Raw genomic sequence first — 23,816 nt, 5'->3', positions numbered from 1 at the left:
TCATAATTTTAGCAGCCAGCTTTGTGCAAACATTTAGAATGAAGTTAACACTTTATATTAAGGGAAAGCTTGATCTTAAAATTTCAGATGATACACAGCATGGGTTTCTAACTGGAGCATTTTGTACAATAGCTGCTGTAATAGATTGCAACCACATTCAGTACCCTTGTGGATTGTACTGTATTAAATTTATGAATGCTCTGTGTAACACTGTGGACTAGGAATTGTATTTACCTTCATGGGGGGAGGATTACTGCTGTTCATCCAGGAACTGAAAAACAGTGGGGAGTGATTACTGCAATCTCTGAGATTGTAAACAGCTCCAGAGGAGCTCTTGGGTGGTTGTTATATACTGGTTCCAACAGGTACGAAAGGCCCAAGGGGAACAAAGAAAGGGCTTTTGGTATAAAAGGCTGAGTTTAAACAGACTAAGGGCTTTCTCTTTCTAATCCAGCAAACGGGCATAACCTTTGGTTCCAGTAGGGGCCCCAACACTTGCTGAAAGGTTGGAAGGACTTTGGCCTGTCAGGGCCCCATAGGATTGATGGCCAATTTCTGAACCTTTTGTTATCTGTTATATGTTTTCTCTCTATTCCTTTACCCTTAAATAAATATATTCTGCTGTGGAAAGAGTTGTGTGGTAATTTGTAACTGCTGGCAAATTGCTTCTTATCCCTGGAGAGAAAGCCTAGAATCTCTTGTTTTAGGCAGTATGTACTTTTTATAAGCAAATGTTCATAATGGAAACACTGAGACATTACCCCTTGCACAGTGTTGCATGTAGACATGCTGTTAACGGTATATATACACATTTTCTTCACCTGTTCTGTGCTGTTTGGGTTCATGCCTGACACCGCTATATTCCACTAGCGTGCTTTTGTTGAATGTTGCTTCTGACACCAACTGAAATGTGATGTTGCTGTAGCATATTCCTGGCAGCCAGTGATTGAAAACTGTTTTACCTTTAAAGAAATCTGTAGAAGTACAAAAAACACACAAACAAATAAACCAACAACCCGACACACATCAAATGTTCACTTTCAAATAACAGGGTGGCATACTTTAAACGAGCAGAGTTTTGGATGTTTAATACAGGTTAGCCTAGTCTAAGTAATAAAATCCCTATAATTGAGTTTGCCAGTGTTTTTCCTGATTGTCAAAGGTACTTAGATGCAAAAAGCAGCAAAATGAACATGAACAATTTTCCTGGGAAAGATCATTGCAACTGGCAACCCTGTTCAACATTATATTAGCATATCGAAGAACAGCTGATAAAAAGAAAGAAAGAAAAAAAGCTTCCAAATCCCTGTAACTACTGCATACAAGAGTTCCCTGGTCTTTTAGTGAATTAAGACATCAAGTCAGCATAAGATAGTCAGTCGACAACTTTGATAGTACACATAGCAGAAAGGGGCACAGTTTGTAATGCCAAGATATGGGTTAATCTCTAACATTAACAGGGGCGGCTCCAGGCCCTAGCACGCCAAGCGCATGCTTGGGGCAGCATGCCACGGGGGGCGCTCTGCCGGCGCCTGCGGGAGATCCACCAAAGCTGCGGGACCAGCGGCCCCTCTGCAGGCACACCTGTGGGAGGTCCACTGGAGTTGCCTGCCACCCTCCTGGCCACCGGCAGGGCGCCCCCCCGTGGCATGCCACCGTGCTTGGGGCATCGAAATGTCTAGAGCTGCCCCTGAACATTAATGCATGGGGGGAGAGGGGAAATTAGGGCTATTTGGCGGTGGGGACTTTGTGGCTGATTACTGCCTGCCTCAGATAATTAAATAAAAATCCAGGGTGCATTTATTTATTTATAGGAGTAGCACGGCCATGAAGTCAACAAATATTGCTGCTAAATTCACTCCTTCACCGACCCCTTGGAACAGCATTGCATGGCAACTCTCATGTAGAGATTTTATGTATTATGCATCCAATAAAATTCATTTGCTTGTTAGGACAATTCTGCTGGCTATTGTGCAAGTCTGAGCAAATAAGGTAGCTACAGTATTAACCCTTTGGGGGCTGTGTAAATATCCATATTCTTTTGTCATCTTTCAGAGTTATTGTCCCAGAACAAGCTTATTTGCATCTGATACTACAGACAGTACTAATTCAGCGGTAGTACTGTCAGATTTCAACTAGCGTAACTGAAGGTAGAATATGCTCTGATTCATTGTCATCACGTTGCCATGAAATGTTAGGTATGATTAAGTTTTCCCAGCCCAAAATACTTTCAGGGTTAACATTCAGTAAATTGCAGATGATTCTGCAACGCTGGCTGAAAACTCAATGAAACAAATCTTTTTACCAACACATTCATTGGGATGGCACTTTTCTATAGGTGTATTTCCCCTTCAGGAGGAGAGTCTAAGCCTGGAAAATTTCAGCCCAAAAGGTGAATATTTCAGAAACTTATGAATGAGTGGAGACAAAAATCTTATATTAGAAACTGTTTTGCAGCAACTGTAGCTGTTGCTTCCAAGCATTTACTTATCACGGAAACAGACCTAGCTGTGGTATAGATTATGGGAATAGACATCAACCTTGCCCAACATGTTAAGAGAAAAATGAAGAATAATTTTCCATTTGACACCCAAGGAAGCATTTATGTGCTCTGTCAGAAGAATATAATTTCCTGAGCTGTGATATACAGTACAGCCTCAGAGTTATGAGCTGACCAGTCAATCACACACCTCATTTGGAACACACTCAGGCAGCAGCAGAGACTCCCTCCCCAAAAAAACAAATACAGCAGAGTATGTTAAATGTAAACTGTTTTAAAAAATAAAGGGAAAAAAGCATTTTTCTTCTGCATAGTAAAATTTCAAAGCTGTATTAACTCAACGTTCAGCTGTAAACTTTTGAAAGAACCACCATAACCTTTTGTTCAGCATTACGAACAATCTCCAGTCCCAAGGTGTTTGTCACTCTGAGGTTTTACTAGAGCTGCAGCACTGGCATTAACACTCTGCTTGTGCAGGAAGCAGGACTATTGTTTTATGTCACCTGTTATCTCATTTTAAGCCTTGCTGAGCCAATAGCTCATTCCGATGTTACAATTCATAACATTAGTAACTTCTACAGTTAGCTCTTCAGTCAACTAATCTTTGGTCTTGGGCACTCGGGTTGAAATCCTGGCTTTTGCCACTGACATCACTATGGCCAGAATTTCACCTTATATCACCACATGAGTTCTATAAACTACATTGTAGCTCTCCTTCTTTCTGACTTTTTGGCTACAGAACAGCACCAAAAGAAAAGATTAGAACACATTTTGGTTCCCAGTGAACACATTTACTTTGAGGTGTCATAAATTGGGAACCCCTTGTCCAATTAACTTCAGTTTGGATGGAAAATTCTATTCGACCTCAATGTTCATATACCAGTACTGAGGACAATATTCCTTTCTCTGTGGATTTTAGAGTTAGGATGGGAATTGGGCTTAAAATTGAAGATGAGTGGCCATCTCTAATATATATGGAGATATACCTATCTCATGGAACTGGAGGGGATCTTGAAGGTTTGAGTCCACCCCCCTGCCTTCACTAGGCAGGACCAAGTACTGATTTTGCCCCAGACCCCTAGTGCCCCCCTGAAGGATTGAACTCACAACCCTGGGTTTAGCAGGCCAATGCTCAAGCCACTGAGCTATCCCTCCTCCCCAAATATGGAGAGGCTACTACCTCTCTATAACATATAGGCTATTTAAATAAGTAGTTATAACTATTAGACTTTTTATTTTCCTGTAGATTCAACAGCAATAAATGAAGTGTCAATAGATGGTAGATATTTAGATTAACCATATTTGCATTGTTTTCAATATTTTTTTTCTTCTTCTTCCTACCTTTGTATAACATTGTTCTATAGTCTTTGCCTTCCCAATAGCTTATGTTTACTCTGGTGAAAACATTGTACTTCTCTGGATACTGAATTTCAAACAACACTCCCGTTTCTGGAGATGGTTTGTAGTCATAGATAGAAACGCTGCTTATGGGAAGAGGTTCTAAAAGACATGCAAAGAAACAAGCAGAAAAGGGGAAGAAAGGAACATTATTAGGCATACAAAAATGGAGAGAGAAGCTTTCACCTAATTTTACGCCCCCCCCCCCCAAAGAAATCACATTATCCATTTCCATATAGCATAGAAATTCTTAGACACATTGGTTGAAATCCTGGCCTTGATGAAGACAACAGCAAACCCATCATTGACTTTATTAAGGCCAGAATTTCAGTACGTGTGTCCCCAGCTCATTCACTATCCACAAAGCTTATTCCTCTCAGAGGATGAATTCACCCTACACAGAGAGCCAGCAGAAAGCCTGTGCAGCATTGAAGTCCAACTCAAGCCCTCAAAGTGAAGCTTAAATAGGAGGTAAGTGGTGCATAGTCTGTGTGCTGGATCTCTGCATAGGACTGAATTTCACCTTTATTACTTGTCTTCAGATCAGAGATGGGCCCTGACTATAAACAAACAAAAACAAAAAAAAGCTTTGAGGGTAGAGTAGGGTGAACAACAGATTTTTCAGTTCACTGGCAATTTCATAAAAAGATTGGAAAAAGTTGTTTCAAGTCAAACCAAAAATGAAAACTTTCAGTTTTCAGCAAATTAAAAAGTTGGAAAAAACAGTTTTGGTTCAAATGAAACATTTTGTGCAACCCAAAATGAAACGTTTCATTAGGATTTTGAGCATTTTTTAATGTTTTAAAATTTTTGTAAGTAAAATAACCAGAAATTTTGAAATGAAACGTTCATAATTTTGAAAATGTCAAATTGCAAAATGTTTTTATGCTGTTGAACCTAAATTTTTCACTGAAAAAATTTTTGGTCAGAAAATTTCACTCTGCTCTACTTTGGGATGTTCATAAGCGTGATCTGGATCTGAACTTTTCAGCTCACTCCATCTCTACAGCAAAATGCAATGCCAAAGCAGGAAACACAAGACTTTTGTATCTTGTAGAGTTAAAAAAAAATATTACTTCCTATTTTTATATGTTCTTGTTTCTGTCTGTTTATTTTAGGTATTTACATGGCCCTCATCACCGTAGTATCTCAGTGTCTCATGATCTTCAGTGTGTTTATCATCAGAATACTCCTATTATCAGCCCTGTTTTACAGATGGGGAACTGACTCAGAGTTTAAGTGACTTGCCCAAGGTCACACAGGAAGTCCGTGTGGACAACAAAATTGAATCCTAGTCTTTTCAAGTTCCAGCACTGGCCCTTCTTTTGTCTAGTCTTGTTATAAAGTAAGAAAAATGGGCCCAGATCCTCAACTGTTTTTCATAAAGCAGCAAAGTTCCATTAATTGCAGAGGAAGATTGCTGGCCAATAACTCACGTGTGCTGTGCTTACTGTTCATTGTAATGTGACTATGGTGACTGCACAATGATGATGTCAGTTTCTATCAGATGAGAATCTGGTCCAATGTTCATAATATTGGAGCCACAATTTTGTTAATTTTTTCATTACCTGCAAAATCAGTCTATAGCCTGATGTTTCTCAGCTAGGACAGACTTTCCGATATGCTTTCATAATGTGTGAGTTGGTCACGCATATCTAGCATTGGGCAGACATACAAATAACAGACAACATTTTTAGTGAGAGTTTTTCCACACAACCATTTTAATAATTCACTTTTACACCCAATGTTCTCAGTAATTGCTTCTACACTTATGATCTAGGCTTTTTAGCTCTCCAGTGCTTGTTGGACACAGACTGAAAAATACCAGATGTTCAGCACCAATTATTATTTGTACTAGAGCAGCACATAGAAGGCCCAACAACTGAGATCAGGGCCCCACTGCGCTAGGCCCTATATAAAACACTAATAAGAGGTATTCCTTTCTCTAAAGCACTTACAATCTTAATAGAAAAGATAAAGGGTTGGAGAAAAGAAGGATAATCTCTATTTTACTAAGGCACAGAGATATTAAATGATTAGTCAAAGACTGCAGAGCTAGTACCAGTACAGTACCTTAACCACAAGATCATCTGTCCTCAATACTACCTTCTGCCAGATAAACCAGTTCAAACAGATTAAAAACAAGCCAAGCTGGCCCATGAAGAAGTTGGCATATTGAGGAGCCAACCTAGTATCCATGGCTTTCCCATAGTTTGGACAAAGTGTTTGTTGTTGAATGTAAAATTGTTATGGGTGAGGATGAAATGGATGGGTTTGGTAATGTGTTTGCAGTGGATATCTGAGGCTTGTTCATGGTCTTGAGGAAGACAGCTGTGCTGTCATTGTGAGGGATGTTGGTGTATAGGGAAGTGACATCGATGGTGTTCTGAGGGAGACTATAAATGCTGCAGAGTTTGTGGAGGAAGTCAGTAGTGTCCTGGAGGAATCTGGCCCTTTGCATGGTGAGTGTTTTGGAGGATAGTTTCTATGAGTCCCAATATTCCTTCAATAGAGTGCTGTGGCCAGACACGATGGGTCTGCTTAGGTTCCCCTGTATCTTAGCAATCCTTGGAGCGGGCTTGTAGGTGATGAGTTTGTTGGAGTTTTTCCTGGAGTTCTTTGGGGAAGAATTTTGTTATCTTGAAATTCCTGGGTAAATTATGGCATGGGGTCTTCTCTGATTTCTTCATAGTAGGTGATGTTGGAGAGTTGTCAGTTGGCCTGTTTAACATAGTCATTACAGTTGAGGACTATGATGGTGCCCTCTTTGTCTGCTGGTTTAATCACTAACTGGCGGTTAGATTTCAGTGACTGTGTAGCATAGCTGTCCTCTCATCGATGGAGAGATTGTGGTAGATGTAATGTGATGTTTGTTAAGGATTTCAGTCAATTCTTTTCCTGAAGCAAGCAATGTAAAGATCAGAAATGTGGTTTTGTCCACTCTGTGGTGTCCAGTCAGATTACTCTTTTTTCTTATGATTATAAGTGGGGACGTGGTAATTGTGAGTGGTGTCATCATTGCTGTGAAAGAATTCTTTGAGGCAGAGCTGGCGGAAGAACTCCTCTAGTATTCCACATATTAGTATAGTATCAGGTTCAGTGGTGGAGCAGAAGTTCAGTCCCAAAGAGAGTACAGATAATTCAGTTCCACTTAGGGGTATCTTGATAAATTGATAATGTTTAGGAGTCATGTAGTGTACATGTAGTGAGTACTGGTGCCATTGTTTCTCCCGGAGGTGGTATTCTGTAGGTTATGGAGTAGTTTTAGTTGGTCCCACTTTCCGTTTTTGTGTTGGATGGATGGAAGTCATGAGGTTTTTGTTTGTTTTTTGTTTTTTAATAATAGTTTTGGATTTCTTGCATGATTTCCAGGTGACTTTCCTGATTTTTCTTTCAGTGTTTGGGAGAATATGATGATTTCTTGTTTGAGGCTCTGCGACTTCTTGATTTAGCTGGGAGAGGAAGTAGAAGTCACAAAATTCTAGAAAGAAGGCATTCAGTTTGGCATTTGTGCCCTAGTTGAAATCATGGAATACTGGTCTTCTTGGAAAATAGAGTGAAAAATCCCACAGAATGAGACTATTTTCTACACCAAAAAGCATTGACCTATTGCAGCTAAACATCCACACATCTGAATACCTACTACATATTCAAAATGAATCTCCAGGACTCTCAAACACCAATACATATTGTAATGTGTGGAGTCCGTGAAAAATATTGCTGACAACTCCTGATTTAATAGCCCAGAAATAGATAACAGCAAAAGCAGGTCACAAAATACAAAGCCTTCTATCTTCTTTCTATTGAGTCTATTCCCATCTCTTCAACTGAAATAAGTGGCTGATCTGGTTATCCAGATGACCACAGGGTGCATATAATACCTCTTACACATGGTAGTGCTTAAAATATCAATAACGATGTCTGAATAGTACAACTCTTAGCTACAAGTCATCTTTCACTATCGTGGGTCTGCCTTGGGCTCTGTCTTCTATTATCTCATTCAGATTTTGGCCTTTCTTATTATTGTAATAATTACGGCAACTTTCTAAGTCACTGATTGAATTATCCAGTTATTTCTTCCTAGGAGAAATCAAATAAAGGGTAGAAGTCGTATTCATTTTGAATTCAAATTATTTTGGTTCCTGATGTTTTGATTTAATTAGCCTATGATTGAGTTAAGTGGAAGATGCTATGGATTGCCTTTCCTGCTGTTATGTTTCATTTACCTTCCTCTCTCTTTGGCTTGAGAAAGATGCTAGCACAGTAATGTGAGTGAAAATTTAGAGCATCTCCCATCAGCCTATTACCTCTAGCACCAAGTCTCCTAATCTAAGCCAATTTCACACTCTGAAATTACAGGGCCGCTCTATAGATAAACATAATGTTCTGGTTTGTATTTCTCATAACTTGGGTTACTAGCAGCTCTCTAGGTTATTAAAGCTTAATGAATATGTATACTATTTTCCTTTTTATCATATGCATTTAATTTATCACACCATGTGGAGAATGAAATTAGTGACTGGTCAGTTTCACTTCCCTACTCTCTCAGCATTTAGGGCCCAATCTAGCACCCAATCTTTCAATTTACTTCAATGACCCTTAAATACCTAAAACAGTTGTATTAGAAAGATGCCAAAGAGCCTGGGCTTCCAACAATTCAAAGTAATATTTTAGAACAGTCTCTCTCATCCTACGCATTCCATTTGCATTTCTTATTTTTAAAATTATACAATAATAATAATAATAATAATAAATTTTAAGGTGTTATTTGTAAGCCCTCCTGTGTGGCACAAAAATATTTTGTTTGAAGTGCTAAAACTTACACTTGGGCATAGATGATTTCAGTGTTTCTTTTAAATAAGATTTAATAAATGTATTCACACATAGTGTCCTTTCATTTTTAGATGCTCATAGCATATTATGCCCATGCAGAGCAGTTTGTAGGATCAGGACCTACTCCTATACCTGAAGTTTATATAGCCTGCCTGTGTTTAGGATACACACAATTGTGTTTCTTCTGTAGGTCTGAGAATCTGCTGCTCCCATAGCAACCTATTTCTCTTCCTGTCTATTGAAAATTTTCAACTTCATCATTTCGCCTGGACTCCCTTGCCCTTTTGTATTTAATCTGTTACCTGCATTATGCAAATGGCGTGTGAGAATAATGGAAGTTGCAAACCTCCTTCTCATAAACCTAGACCAATTTCAGATGCTAAATCCTTCAGAAAACCTTCAATCAGTGCCAGTCACATTAAAGTTTTATATGGTTGTTTCAAACCATGAAAAAAAAACCTGTACATTGATATTTCCTCCACCATCCAACCAAATTTCCCAAATAAATTTCTTTTTAATATTTGTAAATCTGCATGCCCCACATTCTGAATTCATTATGGGTTGCCATGCTCAAGTGGATGAGTATTACACATGGTTCCTAGAAATGGGCCAGGGATTAATTACCAGTTGCACCCAAAAATAGATTAACAATGACTGGCATTTATATACCGCCTTCCACAGAGAAGAATCCAAGAGCATTTTTACAAAGTAAGGCCACCATACCGCCGACATGTTCTCACATGTGGTGTCATTTTGCACACAAGTAGTCCCAATTGAAGTCAATGGGACTACTGACATAAATAAATCATCAACAGGCATAAGTTTCTGCAGGAGTAAATTATTATTTATTTGTATCATGTTATTGCCTATATGCCCCAATCAGAATAACAGCTCCATCACTAAAATGCAGCCATCTCTGGGGTGAAATGCAGCAGCTATTTAATGCATGCAGCAACATCACATTGAAGTTTCGGATAGATAGTGAAGAACACCATTACAACTGTATAGAGAATTTAAGCAGAGATACCGACTGGAATGTTCCAGTGTGACTAGTGATTTCGGGTGCCTCAAATTCTATGGGCCCAGCTTAGTACAGTTTAGAGATGAGATATATCAAAATTGGGGCCTCCATGTTTAATACAACCCAAAAACTCTTTAAAAAAAGTTTTACATTTCCTCTGAGAGATAGCACTCAACCTCCTCCTAGGCACAGATTCTATGATGCTTTGGAGGGAAGAATGGCATCTACTGAATCAATAGTGCCATTTCCTGCAGCATCTACTTTAACATTCAAGTATTAACCGTTTCCAATACTGATTACTTTCTAAGAACTTATGAAATTATAGTCCCCAAAAGGTACAGCTGTAGGGAAGAGGGAAAAAACAGAAAAAGATCTGTAGACAGAATTCTCTTTATACAAACTATTTTTTCAAAGTTTTCCCATGAGGAGTCAGTGACTTTTGAAAAGCTAAGATATTTTACAACCCTAATCTTCCAGTTATAGGGCAAAACAAATATCAAGCAGAGCAGTTCTTAATGGCACCATGTGTCCTGATTTAATTTCCCAATTGAAATACATGTTTTTTGGGGGGGGGAGATTGGTGTTTTTTTTGTTTTGTTTTGTTTTGTTTTTTTTACAGAGAGGCACATGGTAATTTTGCAGCATGCTGCCTTCTCTACTCCTTTAAATGTGTAAAGCTTGTTCTCTCAATGAGATTAACCCCATAACAAAAACGCAAATCAATACAGAGTCAAAAAACTAGCCAGCACTGATGTAACTCAGCCTAGCAAGGCTGTCTCAGAATAAAGTTTAGTGAATATCACTAGACTCTCAATAAAATCAAGTCTCCTGACTGGAAAAGGGTGGGACACGGGTGAGGAGTTTTAGTCACTGGCTTTAGAATTACTTTCTTTATTGCTTCCAAAACTACTATATAAGTGGGATTTAGCACGTGTCGACACAGCAATCAGAGATGTGATGACACCTCAGGTAAGCATTACCCCTCCCTAGAGTAATCTAGTTAGCATGGCTAAAAATAGCAGAGAAGATGTAGTGGCACAGACTGCACAAGCCAGCCCAGAATCCTAGATATATACTCACATTGTGAATTTTACTTCTATTTTTAGCCATGCTAGCTACACTGCAGCTAGGGTGGGGATGCTTACCTGAGATGTGATCACCGTGTAAATGTACCCTTAGCTAGCAGCTTTCTTTCAGATTCCAAAACACTCAATACACATTATAAATCCAGGAATCACCTCACCCTTCAATCAAAAGAAGCCACTTTAAGAGCAGAAGGGAGTAGTCTTTAAACAGCACCACAGCATCACACATCACTATTATTTTTTAACCTTATTGAGTTCAGACTCCAAGGGGAGATTAAGGCTAGATATACAGAATGCAATTATTCTTGCTGGCATTTGGCCAGGACACCAAGGTTAACACACCTAGTCTTGTAAAAACTGTCATGAGATTTTTTTCATAAATTAGTGGTCAGGACCTCAATTTTACCTCTTCTTCAGCAGTAATGTGTCTAACACCACCATATTGAACACTAGTTCACTACTGAGTCAGTGGGAAGTGTGACATCTTCTTATCACAAATACCACATTCTGTCTTGTACATCTCCCATCTAAGGGCAAATCGTAGACAGTTCTGCTCTCTCTGATGAAATCACAATCCAAAGTAGATTGGCAACAGATTGGATCTGCTCAGTTCACTAAATCTAAGGCTGCAAGTTCAGGTATAGCAATCACGGGGCCCTGCTACAGCCTCCAAATATGTGGACTATAGAATCCAAATAATACATGCATATATGATGCTAAAGACACCAGAAGCTCTATGTTCTGTGGAGTTTTGACTAGTAAGGAGAAAGTCCTGAAACCATTCTAACTAGGGACACGGGAACATATTCACAACAAGTGAAACTGGCAAACTGTTCCCTTTTGACTAGCATTAAACTTTCTGACATCCATCCCAACATTTTCACTGCAGCAAGAAGCACTGTTGGATATCAAAACTACTTTCTCTTTGAAAACAAACCCCTTTTGATCTCAGAGAAGGTCCAAGTTGAAGATGACAGCCCTATGTGGCAGAAAAAAAAATCCTGATGTCTTTTCCCCCTGAACAATCTTTCTTCCTAGACAGAAGCCTTTGATGAATGCAGCAAAAATTCTGTCAGACTTCAGCGGGGTGAGATTTCACCCTATGAAGAGAGATTACTTTTTTTCCTTTTTTGTCCACCTGCTGAGAGAAGAACATCACAGAAGGAACTAGAATAGGGAAAGGAAATCAGCTCGTAGGAATATTGTATTGGAAAGCAGAGAGTTCTCAATAGAGAGAGCTTTTCTATGGATCCCTGAGGGGAAAAGCCCCCTTCCCCATACTCTGCTCTTAGTTGTCTTAGCACAGGATTGGGATGAAAGATGACAGTGGTATGTGATGCCACTTCACAGACACTTCTGCAAATATCAGTAAGCCCAGAAGAACTGTTGTGAAATGTTTAAGGACAGCTTCGGGACCAATTACAGTCAACATCATTTATCTCAAAGAGTTATGTATCATCAGCCACATAGCTTGATTTATCTCATGGCAGCCCAACACATGGGGCCAGTTCGTAGCTGGTGTAACTTGACAGAAGTCAATGGAGTTGCATCAGGACGAATTTGCTCCAGTATCCTGGCAGCAGCATGTCACTTCTTTAAGTCATAGATAAGAACAGATTAGATAAATCTATTTTCCACATGGTCACACTAAGCCAATGATATTTAACAGACAGAGAACATATGACCTATGGAAAAATATGAATTGATCCTAATTACTTTACTGGTTGCCAGAATCTCAGACTTTTCCTGACCAAATTCCATCATTGTAACATTCCTCTCCTCAATTAAAAGACCTTCTTGAGAAGGCTACAATATTATAAGGGGAACTAGTAGCAACCCAAATACTTAGGTGGCCCATGCTTTCCATTAGGAAGGATTCTTGCAACCTTTTCTTTGAGAAGTTCTTACACCTGCATTGTTTAGAGCAAACCTTTTACTTTCAGCAGGGCAAAATGTCCTTAGGTTACAGATATGTCTTTACTTCATCCCAGGAAACTCTGTTTATCTTTTACTAAATTTATAAGTTCAGACTTGTGTCTCTGCCAAAGCAGCAGCAGCAGACACTGTACTGGGAATAGTACTGGAAAAAAATTTCTCCTGAATTTGTTTCCCAAGCAAAAAAAGGCAGATTTGGCAATACTGAAACAGTTTGCAAATTCATGTCATTTTTGCTTAATTGTTTCAATCCATCTGTTCCCCCCCCTCACAAAATAATCCAAAAAAATCAAATCATTTGGATATTTTGAACGAAAACATCTTTTTGTTTTGAATTTCCCATCATTGAATTTATTTTTTTAATGTTAATAAAATACTTGCAATGGAAATGAATTTCCCCCCCCCCATATAAAATCATTCCCCCTCCCCCCCAATTCATTGAAAATTTTGAAAAACTTCATTTTGGATTGACTCCAAAATCATTTCCCCTCGAATTTTTCAGAATTGCCAATGAACTGAAAAATCAGTCATTTGCACAGCAGCATCTGGGATCTCCATGGAATGGCCAGAGCAGCTCAGGGTGCTGAACTGGTATCTCTTCGAGGATCCAGCACATAGCCTTATTGGCCAATGCTCCAACCCCATCTGGGGATATCACTTGGAACTGGAGCACTCCCAACCTGGGGGAGAGAAAGAAAGCTAACCCAGGCTCTACACAACCACAGCCTATACCCAGTGTGCAGCCCCAGCGGCCCAACAGTCCCTTGGGGGGCACTGTATGGAGCAGGAGCTCTCCCAACTCCTGAGAGCAAGAACTGGGCTGGGCTCCTACCACTTTCAACTGTCCCCTGCATCTGGACCCAGTGGTTCATCCTCCATTAGGAAATAACAGCCTTCTCCAGCTGGCAGGCAGCTAATGTAGCCAGTCCTGTCTCTTAGGTAGTAGCAGTCTGTACTGCAGTGCTGAAGGCTCAGGATTCAAACCATGAAGATGCAGCATGCTGATGAGTTGTTACAGATGTACATAACCAAATTTATTTTTACCATTTTCCTTTAAAACCAAAATCTAGAAAATTGCATTTTAAAAATTACATTCAAAGGACATTATTAAGGTTGCAAACAAGAACTCAAAGTTAGGAAATGCCACAATACTTCTGGAACCTTAACTCAGTCTCCTTGTGCATCTTGAATTACATAAGCATATACTATTTTTTCGACAGGTCCGCTGCCTCATTGAGTGGAATTTCCTTGACACTGCAACTCAAATAATGTTTATCTAATGGACTTCAGGAAGATTGTAATTATTGTTTGTCGACAGAGGCAGTGCTGTACTTATACAGAGTTCCAGAGTAGAGTTGCCAACTCTGACAGAAATTTTTCTGGGAGATTCTCCCCCATGATTTAATGTCATTTTCTTAAAATATCCTATTAAAATCTCCTTGATCATTTTCAATAGCCATTGGGAGAATGATGGCAATTCCAGGAGACTCCAGGCCAATCCTGAAGGGTTAGCAACCCTATTCCAGAGCCAGAAACCAAACAAATTTATACATAGACTTCAACTCGTCATTTGACCCCAAAGGGTACTCTGTATCAAAAAACTCCCCCTAATCCCAGAGTTTCTCCTGATTTGCTTCAGCCAGGTCTTTATCAGACCAGTTTAAACAGTGAAAAGGGCTGTCTGGTTTTATGTGGTAACAACTCATCACAGAAACCTGACTGTGAATGAGACTTATGCCCAGATGTACAATCAAAGACCTGATTAATCATAAATGGCTAACTATTTTTTCCCCATTGGAGTTTTTTAAAAAAAAAAGAACAGGACTTTCAGATTAAGAAATCATTTTAAGCGATACAAATTGGTTTCAATGCTTGTAAGCCATGTTAGAATCACTGCAGGCCTCAGCATCTAACATTCAATGAGAAGCTTTGGTACCTCTCATGATGTGGCTGGACTAAATGCAATCAGACCTCCCTGCCCTGTTTCTGGTAGATGAATCCTAACAACGTCAACACAAACAAACCTCTTAAAAGAGGGTTTACTAAAAGGTGCTCCATGCTACAAAAACTTTGAGATGTTCCACCTGGGTGGGAGATTGTCAATGACCACCTGGCTTTCCAGTGAGAACTGCACAGAGCAGCGCCCCTCCCATTCATGACCAAACATCCATGTGACAGCTACAGCAGAAGAGCCAACACCACACAGCCAGGCAGCTCACAGTGGACTGCCACTTTTTAGGTCACAGGCCACAGTTTGGATCATACTATGTATATACGCACATAAAAGATGAGAAATTTCCATCAAATATATTTAGGCAGGTTTTCAGGGTTGGCTTATACACAGCTGAGGTCCTGGAAATGGCTCATCTCTTCTGCCCATCCTAGAAAGGAGCTTCCCTGGCCCACCTGCTCAGGGAATGAGTACCCCAGATGAGCCTGGGGGTGCCCCTTTCCAGCCTTTTTTATGGGCTGGACTACCCAGGTAGATTCTACAGCTGCTCTCTTCCTTCCACCCAAGACTTCAGAGCCTTTGCTCCTAGATCTCCCCACAAGCCAATCAGGTCCTTTTTAATGTAGCTCAGCCTCTGCACAGAATTATCTTTGGAGTGACACACACAAAGAAGAAAGAGAGAAACTGAATAAGCTGCTACTTACTGGTTAACACAGTGATCGATCTCACTGGTTTGGAAACCATATTGGAATTCACCATCATCAGAGTCACTATGTAATAAAGGCCATGATAACTGGCATTAAAAACCACAGGGGAAGGTAAAGTGCTGTTGAATTCTTCAAACTGGAAAAAGTAGTTCTTGGATTCACCCGTTATCTTCACAACGTACACAAAGGACGAACTCACTACATCAGACTCCTCCAGCGATACTACAATGCAGTTGTCATCTCGGACAGTAACTTGGAAAGGTGCTGCATTCTACAAGACAATAAAAGAAGAGAAATGCTAAAGGAAAATCCAGGGTATCAGCAATTTCACTTTTATCTACACATTTAGGTATTTACACCACACTCATTCCTGTGGCATTTCTGTGCCTGCTTCCAGTGGGATGATAGATAAGAATTTCATTCCACAAGAGAGTTAGTTTGCAAAATTCTTGCAATCTTTTTAGGACCTGACCCAAAGCCCAAAGTTAATGCTACATGATTATTAGGCAAATCCACCTGCCAATGCAAGATTGTTCCCTACAGTATATTTTCTAATGCTATGACTGGTCCAGCTTTCAATATCCTGAAAACTTGAAACGCTGCTGTTTCCCTGGGAAGACTATTTCTGATATGCAGCCTGAATTGCCCTTTTCACCACACAGGTTGCAGGTTGTTGGTGGGTTTTTTTGTTTGTTGTTTCTTTTGTTTTTTTGAGTAGGGGCAGGGATGAAAGGGGGATACCAGGTGAAGAAGGATTTTAGAAAAAGAATACAAGTGCAAAGAATACAAGTGAGGACATGAGAGTCAAGAAGCCAGAAACAGGGCACTATAGGTCTGATGCTGGGAAATGACAGGAATCTGCAGCTGAGGGCAGATTTCTGTGATATACAGAACTGACCAAGCACTCTCAGAAAGTCTTGTCTAAGCATGCACTGCGTGCTTAGCACCTCTCAGGATCAGGCCTCATCTCTGCATCTCAAAAGCTTTCATTAGTGTTTGGGACATGAGGGAATAGGAACTCTTGCCAGTCACTGCTTTTTCATCTCTTAAGTTCAGTCACTTCATTTTAAATGTTTCTTTCATATGCAGTTAAGAAAAAATTGAGTGATTTAACCTTGTTTTCCTATATCATGAGCATGTAAAGTCACTGCCAGCTGAAAAACTTTTTTCCTTTTATTAATTGCAAACCAGCTGTCAGCAAGAAGCACTTCTTCTGTACAGGAATTCTGAAACATTACTGCTGTAATTAATTAGAAGAAAAGATTAATCTTTACAGCAGTGGTTACTCCTCTTTCTCCTTCCTCTTCCCTTCCCCTCCACCCCTTTTACAGATGCAGTATTGCCAACCCCAGGCATTCAAAGAATCAGGAGTCAGGCACCCCCAAAATCGTAAGATTGGCTTAAGAATCATGAGGTTTTCAAAAATAACAAACATTTTTATTATTAATTATTATTAATAATTTGCTTTCTGGGTTTTGGCTCGCAGTTTCAAGCTTTCTCCACAATCATGAGGCCTAGAAACATTTATTTTTCTAAAAATTAAAGCTAAGGTTATTGCAAAATGAAATTACTCCATGAGCTGGGGTTTGAAGAAGAATAGCAAATATCTGAAAACTGGTGATAAATTTGCAAGAGTTGGCAACGTTGTATATAGTAGAGAACGGAGGTTGAAACCATCAACATTAAATACTACAGAAAGTGGATGTCCTACAAAATGGCAAACTGGGTTTCAGATCCTGAGTACAGTTGCAGGCCCTGAGTCTGTAGAGAGGCTGAAACAATAACTCAGAGAGGTGTGAACTACCCTGTACAATGGGATGTTAACTTCTAGACCTTCTATTCTGGGGAACACCTCCACTACCACCTCTCAAAGAGGGAATTGTGCAAGACAAGTGCAATGGGCTAGCTCACCCACATACCCACAATGATACACCAAGGTTACTGGGGTAAATACTGTGGGAGTTCCCCTGCCTCTTAAGAAGTCTGTGTTGCCCCTGCTGCTCTCAAAAGAAGTGGTGCTTCTACTGCTGCTGCAGTCGCAGAAGCAGGGAAAGGCTCAAGCTGCTGCCCCTGTATCTATGGGAAGGGAGGGGCCCATCAGCTATTGCCACTCCAGCAAGGGGAGGGATCACAATGTAGGATCAATGCTGTGAGGGTGAAATCACAAACTGGCCCCTATGTCAAGGTGAGCCTAGAGCCACAGATTGCCTTAATCTGTCTCCATACAGATAGGGATGGGCCAGGAGACTTGTTCCTGAAAAAGCTGAGAGACTTTTGAGCTGGACACACAGTGCAGCACTGGTCTCTCTCTATAATGGACCTAATCTGGACCCAAACCTGTGATCAACATCAGTTAAAATTTTGATTTGATCTTTGCAGTTTGGTTCCAATCTCTAATCCTAAAATCCTTTAAAGTGATTTTAGGATTTTAAAATGATACACACAAATTATTATTAGGAATTAATATCTGATGGCAAAAGTTTGTTACACTTTGCAGATGACACAGTCATTGCCCCGAAGAGTTTACAGTCTGAGGTCCCAACCCTGCAAAGACTTACACATGAAGACTTACAAATAATTACTTTTTCTCCATTTGGATTGATATGCTTACCTTTTGAAGTCAATAGGGCTAACCATATAGGTCTTTGCCTAAAACCCCAATCCTGCAATCTGACTCACACAAGATTCAATTGCAGGATTAGGGATTACGTTTTAGAGCTAGTCAAAACAAAAACAAAAAAGCAACAACCACAACAACAAAAAAACGAGGGAGGATTTGGGATTTCATCCCTCCCCTGTCAACATTTGAAATTATTCCTACCACACCCCAGCCCCATGGGACATCAAGGAAGTGTCCATAAAGTTGGTCTCCATGAAACACGGATGTGCCTGTCTCTTGACAAAGAATCACAGAAAGAGTAACTTTATTCTAAGACTAAATAAGGAATTAAGGTCCTTATAAACCCAGAAGGGGCGACTGTGGTGTCATCTGAGCTCCTGGAATAACACAGGCCATAAAATTTTTTCTTTATTTCTGTTTGAACTAGCGCACATCTTTTAGAAAAACATCCAATCTTGATTTTAAAATTGCTAGTGATGGAGAATCCAGCAGAACCCTTGGACAGCTATTCTAATGGTCAATTACCCTCACTGTTCAAAATTTGCATTTATTTCCCTTCTGAATTTATCTAGCTTCAACCTCCAGCCATGGGACTGTGTTAGATCTTCCTCTGCAAGACTGAAGAGCCCATTATTAAATATTCGTTCCCCATATAGGTACTCATAGACTGATCAAGTCGCAAAGTCACTTAATCATGTATCTAACATGAAGCAGCTGAGTAATCCCATTGAAGTCAATGGGGTTTGAAGTCAATGGAACTACTCATAAACCTAACTTAGGCCCATGCTTAAGTAGGTAAGGTAAATTCTGCTATCCCTAAAGATACTCCAGCTTTCTCACTTCTGACCAGAACCTATCCCAGCACCGTCCCCAATCCCCTTGCCTAACTTCTTGCTATACATTTAAAAACAAACAAACAAACAAATAAAAAGCCCCATTGAAAATCTGTATGTTTTAAGGCAGGCAATTACAGTTTAAACCATAGTTGCTCATATTAATCGTAGTTTACATTACTGGTGGTGCTAATAAAGTACAGCTGGAAATTAATAATATAATTGCAGAGTTGTATATAGATTCAGCATATAATTATATGCTTATAAGTGACATTCATATTTGGTGTGATTTTATTCTTTGATATATATGGGTGTTGTACTAACTGCACCAAAGTACATTTTATTAAAAATTTTCCCATCACAAGGTGAGCTGGACTTGATAGTAAATTCCACCCATCTGACAGCCAGGTCAACTCCCCTATATAACTCTCATACGATCATCATAACAAAACTGTAGCACACTATATAAAAATCCTCACATTAAGTTGCTACTGTTACCAGTGGTAAGATTTAGATGCAGACAATTAATTCCAAGTGAGCTATCACTGAAGCAAATGGCTGCCAGTGAGTTTGTAAAAGAGATAATCACTCTCCCTCACACACCTGCGCCCATATGCTTTAAACTGTTGCCTGCATGATGCACATTTTTGTGCAACATCTGTTCTATACATTATAGGCATTGCATGGCCTTCAACAATTTCTGACCTTTGGTTCTGACACTCAGGTTCTGATTTCAAAATGCGGGGACAGATGATAGATCAGAATACAGGACTCAAAAACTGATGTGAAAACTTAGGTCATTTTTCTCCCCTCTTGCATATGCAGTCTGATTTTCTAATGTTTCTAAAAGAGTGGGCCAATGTGTGACATTCTCTCTCTGTATGAGAAGGTGGTTACTGGCCGATATTGGTTTTGTGCTTTTGGGAGGAAGGGCAAGGACAAAACCAGGATTGTTTCTAAGCACCACTGTCAGTGATAAACATGCCCCATTTAACTAGAATGTAAAACTGGTGTCTCTTAGGACTGACAGCATCAGTATGGTAAACTCTTGTGCATTCTGAATCAAATGATTAGCTCCAACTTCCTTCTGAGTTTATCATCACAAGCGTGTGCTGCACTAAAGGACTTAGAAAAACGGGGAAGTGAATCCTACACTGTGGTGTCTGCTTGCAGTCCCCTTCAGCACAGGGATAAATCATGACAATGGAATTTCCAAACAACAACCAGTTCCCAATTTAAAAAAGCAAGAAAATATAATGACATCACACAAATAGCTATTCAAAGAGTAATGGGGAAATAAATGGCATGCAGCAGAGCTCATAGCTCTACATTCTGGAAGTTTATGTTCTACTTTCAGATTCCTATATGCCCAACATCACTTTTTGAATCTAAGGCCAGCCCAGGATCTACCACATCCCTTCCCTGAGGCTCCACCCCTTCCCCAAAGCCCCACCCCACTCATTCCATCCCCCCCCTCCCCCGTCACTCACTCGCTCTCCCCCAATCTCACTCACTTTCACCAGGCTGGGCAGGGGGTTGGGGTTCAGGAGGCGGTTCCAGGTAAAAGCTTTAGGAGGGGATACAGGGTGCTGGCTCTAGGAGGGCGTCAGGGCTGGGGTAGGGGGTTTTGGGGTGCCAGAGGGGGTTTGGATTGCTGGCTCTGGGAGGGGGGGTCAGGGATGGGGGTTGGGGTGTGGCCTCCCACCGAGCAGCACTTACCTCCAGTGGCTCCCAGTTGGCAGCGGGTGCAACGAGGCTAAGGCAGGCTCCCTACCTATCCTGGCCCCATGCCACTCCCAGAAGGGGCTAACACGCCCTTGAAGCCCTTGGGGGCACAGCGGGGGGCATGTGGGTCTGTGCGCCGCCCCTCTCTGCAAGCACCACCCCTGCAGCTCTCCCAGCCAATGGGAGCTGTGGGAGCAGTGCTTGCAGGCAGGAGCAGTGCACAGAGGGAGACCCCTGCCCCCCACCCAGGGGGCTGTGCTGGCCGCTTTCGGGAGCAGTATGGGGCGAGGGTAAGTAAGGAGTCTGCCTTAGCGGCAGCCACACTACACCACTGGAGATTGCAATCGACTGGGAGATCCTCTAGGATCGACCAGTTGGTGACCACTGTCCTATGACAATATAAGCTTTACATATGGAGTAACAGGGTTACAGAGAGGTCAAAGTTTGAAAAAGGCCACTGATTTTGCACTCCTTAGTCTTTGGATATCCGACCTATGATGTGTTGGGCTGGATTTTCAGAAGTGCTGATCAGCCAAATGTTCCATTACCTTCAGACAGAGATGTGGGTATGCAGCAGTTCTGAAAAAATCAGGCCCAAGGTGTCTCATGTTGGACAACTTAAAACTGGGGCATCCAAAATGAGTGTCCAATTTTGAAAATATTGGCTTAACTGACTTATATTCATAGATTTTTTTAAGGCCAAAAGGGAATCCCTATGATCAGCTAGTATGCCCTTCTGTCAACAGAAGAGGGTTTAGAACAAACTGATAAATTAAGTAGTAATAAGTCACCAGGCCCAGATGGTATTCATCCAAGAGTTCTGAAGGAACTCAAATGTGAAATTGCAGAACTATTAACTGTAATAACATCTGAAAACAGTCTCTGTGCGAGATGACTGCAAAGTAACAAATATAACACCGATTTTGGAAAAGGGCTTCAGAGGAGATCCTGGCAGTTAGAGGCAGGTCAGCCTAACTTCAGTATTGGGCAAATTGGTAGAAACTATAGTAAAGAACAGAATTATCAGACACATAGATGAACATAATTTGTTGGGGAAGCAGTCAACATGGCATCAATTAAAATTCTTTGAGGGAGTCAGAAAAGCATGTAGATAAGGGTGATCCAGTCAATATAGCATGCTTAGAATTTCAAAAGGTTCCACACCAAAGGCTCTTAAGCAGACTAAGCAGCCGTGGGATAAGAGGGAAGGTCCTCTTATGAATAAGTAACAAAGGGCAGGAATAATGGTCAGTTTTCACAATGGAGAGAGATGAAAAGTAGAGTCTCCAAGGATCTCTACTGGAACCAGTGCTGTTCAATATATTAATGATCTGGAAAAGGGAATGAACAGTGAAACAGCAGAGCTTGCAGACAATACAAAATTATTCAAGATAATTATTCAAGATAATAATTATTCAAGATAATTATTCAAGATAGTTAAATCCAAATCAGACTAAAAGGAATTACAGAGGGATCTGAAAAAACTGGATGACTGGGCAACAAAATGGCAAATGAAATTCAACACTGATAAGTGCAAAGTAATGCACATTGGAAAAAATACTCTCAACTACATATACAATGGCAGCTTCTAAATTAGCTGTTACCACCCAAGAGAGGTCTTGGAGTCACCATGGATAGTTCTCTGAAAACTTCCATGCTATGTGCAGCACTAGTCAAAAAAGCGAACAGTATGTTAGGAACTATTAGAAAGTGATTTAAAATAAGACAGAAAGTATCATAGTGCCACTATATAAATCCAAAGTGCACGACACCTTGAATACTGTTTCCAGTTCTGATCACCCCATCTAAAAAACAATACTGTGGAACTGGAAAAGGTTCAGAGAAGGGCAACAAAGATAATCAAGGGTATGGAACAGCTTCTGTACAAGAAGAGTCTAAAACGATGAGGGTTGTTCAGCTCAGAAAAGAGACAACCAAGGAGGGGGATATGATAGAGATCTATAAAATTATGAATGGTGGGGGAAAAGTAAAGAGAAAAGTGTTATTTACCCCCTTACGCAATCCAAACAATTTGATGAAATTAACAGGCCGCAGGTTTAATACACACAAGAGGAAGTACTTTTTCCATACAGCGCACCTACGGAACTTCTTGTAAGTGGATGTAGTGACAGCCAAGAAGCATAACTGGATTCAAAAAAGAACTGGAGCTGAAACTGCCCGAGCCCTGGGCTGAAGCCGGGGCTGGGACTGAAGCCACCGGAGCCCTACCCCACCGCCAGCTTCAGCCCTATCCCCAGTGACATGGCTTTGGTGGCTTCAGCCCTCTACCTTTTCAATTCTTAGTAGGGAGCAGGGGTGGGACTAGTGGGGGCTTTCAGGAGCTATAGCCACGCCCTCTGCAGCAAACCCTCCCAGTGCAAAAGTCAAACCTTATTCAGATGTAAGGGGGGCATAGTATAGCACATCCCCCACCCCCAATTTTCTGTCTAGCCCCCTGACTGAGAAGAGACTGGTACCATCCCTGGTACGGAGGGGGATCATAATTTTCTTTTAGTCCAAAGGGGGTTGCCAGCAGAAAAAGCTTGAGAAGCACTGACAGAGGTTTCATCCTCTAAGGGCCACAAACAGATGTGAAGGAGTCACACCACAGTCCCTTTTTATGGTTAGATGGAAGAGGAGGTTAGGGGTCATGAAGCTTTCCATCTATTGGAACATGGGATTTCAGTTCGAAAGAGGTGGAGGAGCACTGCTTCAGGCACATTACTTGTATTTTGAAGTTTCAAACATTTCTTAAATACTGCCCTCAGGAAACTTTCTGGCCCCTGTACCACCTCTATTGCAGTCACTTGACACGCTCAACTACATTCCCACCTCTACTTCACCCATTTTCCACTCCTTCACAAGCCAAACTGGGAAAACACACAGGTTCTTCAGAACATTCCACGTGGCACCAATTAGTTCCAGAGCCACCAAACCCCATACTGGGAGTGTTTTCTGTCTGCCCCTTTGCTCTTACAGTGGGAAGTGTTAGCAAAAATGCCTCAGACGATCACAACTGTTACTATGGTATGGGGAAAAGATCCCCCTCCAGGTTCTAGACCAGGACTTTGAACCAACCAAAGTAGACAGGCCTGAAAGTTGCTAACTTCTCCTTTTGGAGAGAATTATATTTGCCTGATAGACAACAACCAACCCCATTTATGGAAGATGCAACATGTCAAGACTTCCCTTGGAATTTTTTCCTTGA

General features: G+C 40.7%; 1 protein-coding gene across 1 annotated transcript in view; it reads right to left on the bottom strand.

Annotated features, from left to right (window-relative positions):
- PTPRO (protein tyrosine phosphatase receptor type O) overlaps positions 1 to 23,816 on the bottom strand; it is a 207,637-nt gene that overhangs the window by 75,596 nt on the left and 108,225 nt on the right. The window contains exons 2-4 of the mRNA XM_032770497.2: positions 15,428 to 15,701; positions 3,842 to 4,000; positions 822 to 974 (exon numbers count right to left, since the gene is read on the bottom strand). Coding sequence (XP_032626388.1) covers positions 822 to 974; positions 3,842 to 4,000; positions 15,428 to 15,701 — 586 coding nt within the window. The remainder of the gene's footprint in view (positions 1 to 821; positions 975 to 3,841; positions 4,001 to 15,427; positions 15,702 to 23,816) is intronic.

The sequence above is a fragment of the Chelonoidis abingdonii genome, chromosome 1 (assembly GCF_003597395.2).
Source record: "Chelonoidis abingdonii isolate Lonesome George chromosome 1, CheloAbing_2.0, whole genome shotgun sequence".
In the NCBI taxonomy this organism is placed as follows: Eukaryota; Metazoa; Chordata; order Testudines; family Testudinidae; genus Chelonoidis; species Chelonoidis abingdonii.
Note: the sequence above shows the minus strand (reverse complement) of the source record. Positions and strands in the feature narration are given on the sequence as shown.